The sequence below is a fragment of the Danio rerio genome, chromosome 2 (assembly GCF_049306965.1).
Source record: "Danio rerio strain Tuebingen ecotype United States chromosome 2, GRCz12tu, whole genome shotgun sequence".
In the NCBI taxonomy this organism is placed as follows: Eukaryota; Metazoa; Chordata; class Actinopteri; order Cypriniformes; family Danionidae; genus Danio; species Danio rerio.
The window spans coordinates 13,640,398-13,651,746 of NC_133177.1; the positions used below are offsets into that span (position 1 = coordinate 13,640,398).

The following is an 11,349-nucleotide window of genomic DNA, read 5'->3' on the forward strand; positions in this document are numbered from 1 at the left end:
AGAGGTCAGCGGCTAATCAGCCGGAATCAGCTGAGGTTACCAGACAGTAGGGGTGGGCGGATCGATCCTAATATCAATAGTATCGATACCATCATTGGTATTGATACCAGATCGATAGTAACCTTCCGAGAGCAATACTTTTATTTAAATTTCATCTAATTTACTTTAAAGTACACTGCTCCTGTTTCATAAAAGAGCGGACATGTCTCTAAATGCCCCGCGCTCCTTTTATATCTCGTATGCACCATTGCTTCTTCTTTCTCTGCTGTTATTAGTTGTACTTTTATCTCGTGACTCAGCATCGCTAAAGCGCAAGCACTTTTGGCTGTTCTGAGATGACTGAAAAAGGGGAACGCTGTTTGGAGTTATTTTACTGCAGTAAACAAAAATATTGCAAACTGCGATGTTTATAGAAAGTCTATTGCTCGGAGAATTACTGCGAAGGGTTGCACTGGGGCTGCAATGTTGAGTCCTTGGAGGGCCTTGACTAATTCCTCTGTAAATTGAGTGAGGTGAGATAACTGTTGCTGATGAGTAGCGAGCACTAGAGCTTGTATAGTGATTTCGTGGACAACAATGGCATGGCTGCTGGATCCATGTTTGGCAAAGTCTTCTATAACGAGGACGCTGACACAGAGGGATCCATTTGCAGTATGTTTATTAAAAACAGTTTCATAACAAACACACTGTAAGTGCTGATGGATAAACTCACATGAAAAACAGGCTTAAAGGGTCGATGGGCAGGCAGCATACAATCATTGGTCAATATTACAGGCATAGGTCAGGGGCTGGTAGCAAGATGCAAGATCTGAGAGACAAGCAGGTAATCAGGGCAGGCAAAACAAGGTCAAGGACAATCCGGGTTGGCGACAAGAGAACACACAGGAACTGGAGTACACACTCAGAAATGTCAGCAGGGCAGAACAAGACAAGTGAGTGTGAGCGCTGCTTATATGTGTGTGTGTGTGTGTGTGTGTGTGTGTGTGAGCGTGTGTGAATATCATCAGGTGCAGCGCAATCCGCTGGCAGAATGGGTTTGTGGTAGATGTAGTGTTCAGTGTTCCGGTGAGAGAGACCTCTGCTGGCCAGTGAGGGGAATGACTGGGACCGAGTCGGTGACACTGATACAATAACTGTAAAAAATATGGACGACGCGACAGCCCCTTTTCCCATTGAACGCTTTGAGGGCAAAACGCCTGCTTGACGGGCACCAACTGTCGCAAAAGACTGCTGAAATTGGAGCCTTGACATGCGCAGAAGGACTGTCTGATGGAGCCAGAGGAGGAGCTGCGAAAATGAGCGGAGTCGAGCTTCCAACCAAACGCTTTATGTAAAATCAACCACGCCCCCCGAACTTCTCAGCATGCGTTTGCTGTCTTATCAACACAAATGGATGTAATAACGTTAACAAATATGAGGGTTTTATATATTCAATCGCACCAGCTCCGGTCCGCAGCGCATAACCTACTCGCGGCGTCGCGGGCTGATTCCGGCTCGCATGCGGCAGCGCCGGCTTGCTCGGATGCCGCAACTGGCTCGATTGACTCGGGCTGGAATCAGGCAGTGAGTCCAGGCATCCGGAGTAAGTCCAGCAGAGGTAGTCAGTCTGAGCTCTGAGGGGTAAGTCTTCGGCTGGAATCTAGCTGGAACTGGCCCTAGTGTATTTTGCTATCTGGGTGGCTAGGCGTACATGTATCAGCAAACTAATAAAGCCCGAAAAAAGCCCTGACCTTAGCGAATAAACAGTCTTCCACCAGGATCATGTATGTCAGAAACTGTAGTTTACTACTGAACTCATTTTGTCATGGTAAAATAACACAGAAATCGAATAATAACACTTCAGTCTCCTGCCGAAGCTCAGATGCGCTGCTTTGAGAAACTGTCAATCACAGCTGTCAATCACGATGACACGCCCAGCATTAAATTACTTAATTTTTTTATTTGGGCTCAAGTCTCCTTCATTAACACAGAGGAGGCGGGCTTTATGACTTGTACTGCAGCCAGCCCCCAGGGGGCGATCTAACGGCCGAGACCTTCACTCAAACGCAGGCTTGCGGCACACTTGCACTGATATTATGAATGTTCTAATCCTACAGTATCTAATGTACAGGTTCAGCATTACAGGAAAAGTTTTATTGTAGTATATATAGGGATAAGGTTCACAAAATATATATTTTGTACACAGCTAAACATTTTTATCCAACTGTTCTGAAGTTTTCTCATGTTTATAAATGGAAGTAAAAGAGACCCTAAATCTATTATAACAGCTCATAGTTTAGTCAACATTTTGTATAGATATATGTCATAAAACAAAACACTAGACTTACTTTAACTCAAAAGCTTCTATTTTTAACATGAACAGGGGATAGAAATCATAAAAGTAACCTCACTGCATCCTAAAATCTCTCTACATCCAACAGAAACAGTTGTTACTGAGCATTCACTATAGTTTAAAAGAATTCAGGTCGTATCGTGTCCATTATTTTAAATCACTAATACCTGAGGCTACTAATGAACTCAGCTCATTCTCAATGGCTGTTCTACTACAACTTCTCCAGCAGATTTTATATAGCTCTGGAGCCAATTTCAAAGCAATGAATGGAAAGCAATAAGTAGAGAGACCCTTTCTGTTCCTGTCAGTTAGACTGTAGTCCTTTGATATGTGTCAGAACATTCCACTTTCAAAAAGGTCAGGACACAAGAGGAATGCTAAACTTTCCTTCCTTAAAGATGAAATACAGTTTTTTAATTATTGATAAATGCCCTCCAGACACAGTGCTTTGAATAATGCACCTCCACATTAAGGCTTTGTTCTAACACACTAACTAGGGCTAAAAAATATAATGTTGTTGTCCATTGTTGTAAAAGGGGACAAAATGAATGAATAAGGGGGTGTTATGATGTGTCATTTGGGTCCTGTGCTATACCCCAAGTATACCACATATTTATCACTTTACAAATCATAGTGCTATTATTAATGAAAGTCCATATGCTGAACTTGTTTTACTCTATTTTATATTCTGAAACCAAATTTATTGTCTAAATAGCATGCTAGCTTGCTGCTCAGAGTGAAATAAGAACTGCATTTTTGTAATGGTAACATATTCATTCATTTTCTTTTCGGTTTAGTCCCTTTATTAATTTGGGATTGCCACAGCAGAATGAACCACCAATTTATTCAGCATATGTTTTACGCAGAGGATGCCCTTCCAGCTGAAACCACTCACTGAAAAATAGATGCAGGTTTTTGGATTTGTCGGGGAAACCGGAGCACCCAGAGGAAATGGTAACGTGTTATATATTTTCTACTAGCAGAAGTACCAGTAAACAAAACAAAACAAAAATTATTATACAGAGAATGATTTTTGAAGAACTAAACAAGTCCTTATATGATTACAAAAAATGTTTTTCCATTTTGTTTTATGAAGGAATGTCTAAAATAAAGGTGAAGTTTGTAATTGCGTTGAAACCAAATGGAACAGTTTTTGTTTTTAATTATTCATCATTCTGGAAATGAGAGATCAAGTCTAGATCAAGAAATATCAATACTACATGCTACTGAAATAGAAAGGAATATAATGTTTGTATGATTATCTGAAGGAATTCTGAATATTGGAATGGAGTTATCAATTTACAAGTTTAATTAAGTTGCTATATCACTATTTCCTGTGGTTTCACCAAAGCCTGAAAGACTAAGGCCCTGTTCTTCCATTTGGCATCAAATGCCCCCATCATATATTTTATATTTGACTGAGTATTCAATACAGCACACAAAATGAAATCATGCTTAATGTAGCTGAAAAAACACACACTTCAATCATGTGGGCTTTGCTCTGAACAACAGAGGTTTGAAGTTCTGCTCTTTCAACTAACTTAATACAATTATTTTGGCACTGGAAATTGAATAAGAAACAAGGTTACTGTACATTTCACACAATAAAACATGTAACAGCGTATCCTTTCTGTTATTTTGATAAACATTTAAGTGTAAAAGCAAATGTATGAAGGGGTGGGGTTTATGCAAAGTAAATAATTGGATATATCTTCTTCTTTTTTGTCTTTCCCAAAAAATGCAAACCACATGTTTCATTGGCATGACTACAAAACTTTGCAAATATTTGCAAAATGTTTTTTTTTTATTATTATTACATCTAATTACAGTAGGTTGTGTTCCTCCAGAGATACTCAATACTGAATAAATAAAAGAATAAAATAAAATAAATAAAAGCATCAATCATTTTCTTGTCGGCTTTGTCCCTTTATTAATCCGGGGTCACCACTAAATAAAAGCATTACAATCTCTAATTGTCGATTCATTCATTAATTTTCTTTTCAGCTTAATCCCTTTATTAATCAGGGGTTGGCACAGTGTAATGAACCACCAACTTATCCAGCATATGTTTTACACAGCGGATGCCCTTCCAGCTGTAACTCAACACTGGGAAACACCTATACAGTATTGCATACACACACACACTATGAACAATTTAGCTTATTTAAATCACCTATAATGCATGTCTTTGGACTGTGGGGGAAAACGGAACACCTGGAGGAAACCCTCGCGAACATGAGTGAACATGCAAACTCCACACAGAAACGCCAACTGGCCCGAGGCTCGAACCAGTGACCTTCTTCACAAGGTCCTCTAATTGTCACTGCTCTTCTAATTGTCAAAATAAACAAAACTGATAATGATGGCAGCAGACATTTTGTCATGTTTTGTTGGATTTTGAATGAACATAGCCTATTCTTTTCTCCTCATCTAATTGCAACACAGTAAAAAAAAACAAATACTGGTTGCCTTAAATTTTTAAGCTGAATCAAATTAACCTTATGAGTCCTTTGAACTTATATTATGTTAAACTGCATAAAAAGCATAACCTATACAGTTAAGTTAGAACATGATTAAGTTCATTTAATAAAGTACAATGAACTAAAAACATATGTGGTAAGCTAAAAACACATGCTCTATAAACTATGAACTAGAAGATCTTCATATATTTTTTGCAGTGCAGTACAGTCTTGTTTTTTATGACTGACAACTGCAATAAAAAACTGCACACTATAGCACTTTATCTGTATTTTTTTAAAATAGAATTATGTAGTAACAGTTGCTCACCGTTTGCAACCATCTGACATAATGCACTGTTTCTGCATGCCTAATGTAAACGCAGCCCAAATAGTTCAAAATGAATGAAACCCTAAATCTTTGATGAGTTTTCTTCTACGTACGATTAAGGTAACTAGATGTCCCATCTTCTTCTCTCTCTCTATTTTAGTGTGCCAACTTATTCTTCAACACAGTTTTTGCATGCATTCTGTCTTTTTTTCTGGCCTTTTCTTGTGATATTCTGCTTTTTATTGGTTTAGATGTTTTTGGGTAAACTTTTCAGTTGAACCACACCATTTGGAATGTGGTTGTAATTGTCACCTCACAGCAAGAATGTCGCTGGGTCGCTGGTTCGAGCCTCGAGTTGGTGTTTCTGTTTGGAGTTTGCATGTTCTCCCTGCATTCGCGTGGGTTTCCTCTGGGTGCTCCGGTTTCCCCCACAGTCCAAAGACATGCAGTACAGGCGAATTGGGTAGGCTAAATTGTCTGTGGTATGTGAATGTATGTGTGAATGTGTGTGGATGTTTCCCAGAGATGGGATGCGGCTTGAAGGGCATCCGCTGCGTCAAACAAAGCCTGTCAAGTGTGAACTCCAGCTTAGTCTATGTAATGGCTGCAGCACTACTCTGGTTGCGCTATTATATTTACTGACATTGCCTGAAAAACAAGGCTAGAAAATGATTGGATTTTAAAAATGATTTGTACAATCTCACACTACTTTTATCACAAAAACAGTTGATAGCGAACAGCCAGCCCAAAGAATTTTAACAGATGTTCTGTAAGTAAATATTACAGCCTGCAGTATATGTTGTAGCAGACTGTTTTGTGTGACTAAACATATTTCTGTTTGCATGAATCAACAGCAAAGCCTGAATGTTCTGGACGTACGAGCCACACCTTCAGCTCTGCAGACAGCAGCTGTCAGTGATGGCTTCACGGAACAGCCCCATCACGCAGACGTCAGAGGGGTGTGACAAATCGCCTCCGTTAATTGGTCGGGGAACTTTAAGGAACAGCGCTAATAGCAAATCAGCGCTTCGAATACGTCAACGCAACTGGCAGAGGCAGAGCCAGCTACGCCGCATATTCGGACGTGAGATATTTATTGAGCTAATTACATACCCAACCGCCGTTCTCCCGGATCCAACCGTGAAGCGGCCCGTTCAGGTAGTCTGCCATCCAGACAGCAATGTTATCCACCTGCCCCGTCATCTCCTTATTCACGCATTCAGCACAAACGGTGCCCCCAAACTCGAAAAAAGCGATTATTCTGCCCCAGTTCACGCCGTCCCTGAACAGCTCATCTATGACTGCGTTGAAGCGCTGATGTGCCGTGATGGACGTGACGTGCAACTGTTTGGACATCTCCGCAAAGTCCGACTGATATAAACTCTCCAGTTCATCCCCAGCCTCCCGTAGCACGTTATGAAGAGCGCTGTATGGGTCGTGACGGGAGCTGGGAGAGACGACGCTGTTCTCCTGCCTCCCCATACTCAGTCCATTCGAGACACTGTCATGTCCATTCACTTCCCAAACGTATCCCTTCTTCCACAGCTTATGGTGGATGTAATTTTCCACTATACTGCGGTTATTATACACATTCTCCTGTGCCATATAGGCTATATATCAGTAGCCTACCACTGCGTTCTTATTTACCCTGACGCATCTTCAGCATCACTTTCTTCACATCAAAGCAATAAAGCGAATTATTTTATTAACATGTATATCGTTTAAACAGCGAACTTGCAGCGCTCGCATGAATCCTTCGGTTGTAGAAAAACGCCCACTTTCTGTTCCGAGAAGTGATGCCTGACATTAAGCAGAGGATGTGAGCATCTTCCTTAATTTCAGAATAAAAATAAAAAACACGCATTAAAAGCATAGGTAAGAAAGTCTCTGGTGTTTCGGGTGGAAATTGCGCGCGCGGTAAGACATCGTTTATCCCTGTTAGAGTCCAGAGGTGCGTGAGACGGAAGATGCAGATCACCGATGTTCGGGCGCACTTGTGAGTTTCGTCTCGCACGGAGCAGTGTGAAGAACGAATTTCTCAGTGGCGTACTGTCGAATGTAGACTTAAATGCTAAACGGATGACAGTTATGTCGCTGATTTGCTGTCTAAGTTGTGTTCACAGGCGTCTGCTAAGCGCAGTTGCTTCAGATGGAGTCAGACTGTCCCCTTCATAGCAGAGAGGTGTTTCCTGCGCTACGTCACCCATTCATGTGCTTGAGTTGAAATTAAGCTTTTATTTTAACAAAGGTTTATTTCTAAAGATTTGAAGTAAATTGCTCATTCTGCGATCAACAAACTGAGGATCTGTCTCATCTTTTTTGAAATTGTGAATGTAAATGGAAAAATGAAATGGAAAAAAATCTATTAGGTATGTTTAATGGTATAATTCCTGATGTTATGTTAAAATATGAAAATGTTATTTTAGGATAACCATTAGAATAAACATCTAAATGTTCTTATTTTTAATAATTAAATCTTATTATAGTTCAGGCTAAACACTTAAATGTAAATTTTGTAAGCCTAAACCCTCTATAGATTTTTTTGAAGATTTAAACCTTTTTATAACGTTGATTTCTAAGTCCACTAATATCTGTCATGTAATGTAATTTAATTTTTGTTCTTATAATAATAATAATAATAACTACACACACACACACACACACACACATATATATATATATATATATATATATATCCCCTTTAATGTAACTCCTCTATTTCAGTTCATATTGAACTAACCACTGACCTCAGAGGAGCTAGGATTATGTATTTTTCAAGAGTTCACACTTAGCTGATAATCAAAAAAGCGTATTTGGCATGCTGTCCCGGGAGAGAGCCCTGAGCTCGTAATATCCTCGAGCCCTGTGTTCCCTTAGAAGTGCGAGAGGGGAGTTCGAGGTCAGGTAGGTCTCGAGAACTCCCCTGCTTGTTACCGTGAGAAGTGTAAACTAAGGTTGTATTGGGTGATAATTTGTTTTAGTCGATTGGTTTGTGTTTTTGGACCGTGGGAGGAAACCGGGGAACTCGGGGGAAACCCACGCGAACAAGGGGAGAACATGCAAACTCCGCACAGAAACACCAACCGGCCCGAAAGGTTGGACCGGCGGTGTTCTTGCTGTGAGGCAACAGTGCTAGCCACTGGGTACCATGTCGCCTGATCAGAAAAAAGGGGAGGATGAAGGGGTGGAAAGGGGGGAGCTTCAAGACGAAGATAACTGGAGTGAAAAACTCGGGTTATTTATAATGCTTCCGTAATCATCTAATAGGGCTGATTACGGAGCTAATAAGGAGCCAGCCATGTGGATTATAAGCATGTGATCCTCTCGAAATTAGTTTATGAATAAACCGCACTTAAGGTTAGAGCATTTTCCTTGCAAACAAAAATTTGTATTTATATTTAATCTTTGCCTAACTCTAAAGACAGAAAAATATCCAGATGCTCTGGACTGAAATCAGCATCTGTTCAAGCAGAAGTTGGTCTTTATTCATGCATCATTTAAACTTCTTTGATCTTTCAGCACCCTTTGCAGTCACCTCACTGTAAACTATTTGGTTGGAAAGACTGAATTAAAGCAAGCATGTATGTATGTATGTATGTATGTATGTATGTATGTATGCATGTATGTATATGGCGACGCAGTGTCAAAGTAGGTAGTGCTGTCGCCTCACAGCAAGACGTTTGGAGTTTCTGTGTGGAGTTTGCACGTTCTCCCTGTGTTCACGTGGATTTCCTCTGGGTGCTCTGGTTTCCCCCACAGTCCAAAGATATGTGAAGGTGAATTGGGTAGGCTAAATTGTCCGCTGTAACGAGGAGACTGACACGGAGGGATCCATTATGCAGTATTTATTAGTCAAGCTTTCACTCAAAACACACAATATGCACTAAAGTGCACACACACATCCACAATAGTCTATGAAGTATCAAGACTGGCGATGAACAGACACAGAGGGGTTTACCAGGCATTGGTCGAGGGCAGGCTGCGAGTGTCAGAGTCCGTGTATCAGGCGTGGGTCGTGGGCAGGCAGCGAGTATCAGAGTCCGTGTATCAAGCGTGGATCGTGGGCAGGCAGAGAGTATCAGAGTCCGTAAATCAGGCGTGGGTCATGGGCAGGCAGAAGGCGAAGCAGAGTCAGAAACAGGCTGGACTAATGCACAAAGAATCAGGCAGGGAATAACGCTCAGAAATGCTGGCCGGGGCTAAACAAGACTTCGCACTGACTGAGTGTTTGGAACTGGCTTATAAAGGGTACGTGGGTCGTTAGCTTGATTCAGAACAGGTGTATGCACAATCAGCGTATGTGGATGATGTAATGCTAGAAGTCCGGAGATGGCGGCCTCTGCTGGCCAGCGAGGGGAGTGACTGGGACCGAGTCGGTGACATCCGCAGTGTATGTGTGTGTAAATGAGTGTGTATGTGTTTCCCAGAGATGGGTTGCAGCTGGAAGGGCATTTGCTGCATAAAACAAATGCTGGATAAGTTGGCGGTTCATTCCGCTGTGGTGACCCCAGATTAATAAAGGGACTAAGCCGAAAAGAAAATGAAATAATGAATGAATAATGTATAAGTCAGGTAAATGCGTATTATGCTGATTATTCAATCAATTTATAAATGATCAATACAAGACATCAAATTCTCAAATATAAATTTAAGATCAAAAGATACATATACCTGACTTCAAAATATACACTCTAAACACGGCTGGGTTGAAAACAAACCAATTTGGGTTGTTTTGGTAACCCAGTGATGGGTAAAGAAGGGACAAACTCAACGCTGGTTTACTTTAACCCAGCAAGTTGGCTTGTGTTTTTAACCTAACAGTTAAAAATTACTACACTGCTGGGTTAAATGTAACCCAAAATGGGTCAGAAATTTAATCTAGAAACTACTTCAGTAATAAAATTTTAATCATGACAAAAGATTAAAAAAAAAATGTGTCCAAATGAATATAAGACATTTTTCCCATCTGCACCTCAGCATTAACCCTTTAACTGCCTGCTCTACCAAATGGTTTGTTTTTACTGTTTTAAATAATGACTGTTAAAGTAATTTAAAAAATAAAGATGATTTAGTGTTCAAAATGTTTTACTATGAATACTTTTTTTAATAAATTGGTCTTACACTTCATATTTTCATATTTTTTTCATGGTAGATGTATTAATTCTGGTACTTTTACCAAACACACTTATCAGCCATTTGGTAGAGGTTGATATTTTGGAAATTATGGTATGTGTTAAAAAAAATGTACTGAGTGTGTGAACTAGTTACATAGGAGTTAAGAAATGCAATCCATGTTTTTTCTTGGTTGTTAAAGGGTTGAGAAAATTACTGTAAAAATTTATCAAACTGTATCACAGAAACACTGACTAAAGTCAGTAACAATGCATCAGACTGAAGTCAGACAAATTACCTTGAAAAATGCATATTTGAAATGTGAAAACTTTTCATAACATTTACATCATGCATAAATCATGAATTATAAGTAAGAATCAATTGCAATGCTATTGCAAAGTAAAGTATGTAGAAGTAATGAAAATGCATCTAAATGACTGAAGTCAGAAAAATTAACTTCAAAATAAAAAAATTGTGCACAAACATCAACATATCCTCATATAAATCATCAACTGCAATGTAAAAATAATATGTGAAAGTTATAATGAAAAGGCATCAAACAGATTAAAAAAATACAAATTTAATTATAGGAAAAAATAAGAAAACATTTTATAACTTTCCCATTATCAATTATGTGCAAACATCAATATATACTGATATATAAAGGAATCATCAGTAAGGATGATCAAGTGCAATGTAAATGAAGTTTAGAAGAAAAACCAGATGTAAAAGTAAAAATGAAACCTGAAGATGTAAGGATTTTTAAAACAAACTTAAAATGGGAAAACATTTCATAACTTTTACTTGAACAATCATGTGCAAATATCAATAGATCCTGAGATATAAAAGAGTAATCTGTAAGAGACATTTTTTACAATGTAACTGCAATGTAGAAGAAAAATATATTTAGAATAATAAAAAATGAAATGTTTTGGGAAAAAATCTGTTAAAGCAGCTTTAGGGAAATATTTTTAAAAATTACAATTTTACAGGAGGGCTAATAGTTTTATTTATTTGGTGTGATGGTAAGCATGCCTTTTATCTGTGTCAAGATAGAAGTTGGTTAGGATCCAATTACATGGTAATCTTAGATAAGGAGTATATGCAAAATACTTGAG

General features: G+C 39.1%; 1 protein-coding gene across 1 annotated transcript in view; it reads right to left on the minus strand.

Moving 5' to 3' along the window:
- Positions 1-7,276, minus strand: part of bcl2b (BCL2 apoptosis regulator b) — a 31,566-nt gene extending 24,290 nt beyond the window's left edge. Inside the window, exon 1 of the mRNA XM_001341178.8 lies at positions 6,233-7,276. Within this exon, the coding sequence (XP_001341214.1) occupies positions 6,233-6,724 (492 nt within the window). The 5' untranslated portion in view covers positions 6,725-7,276. The remainder of the gene's footprint in view (positions 1-6,232) is intronic.
- Positions 7,277-11,349: the final 4,073 nt, after the last annotated feature.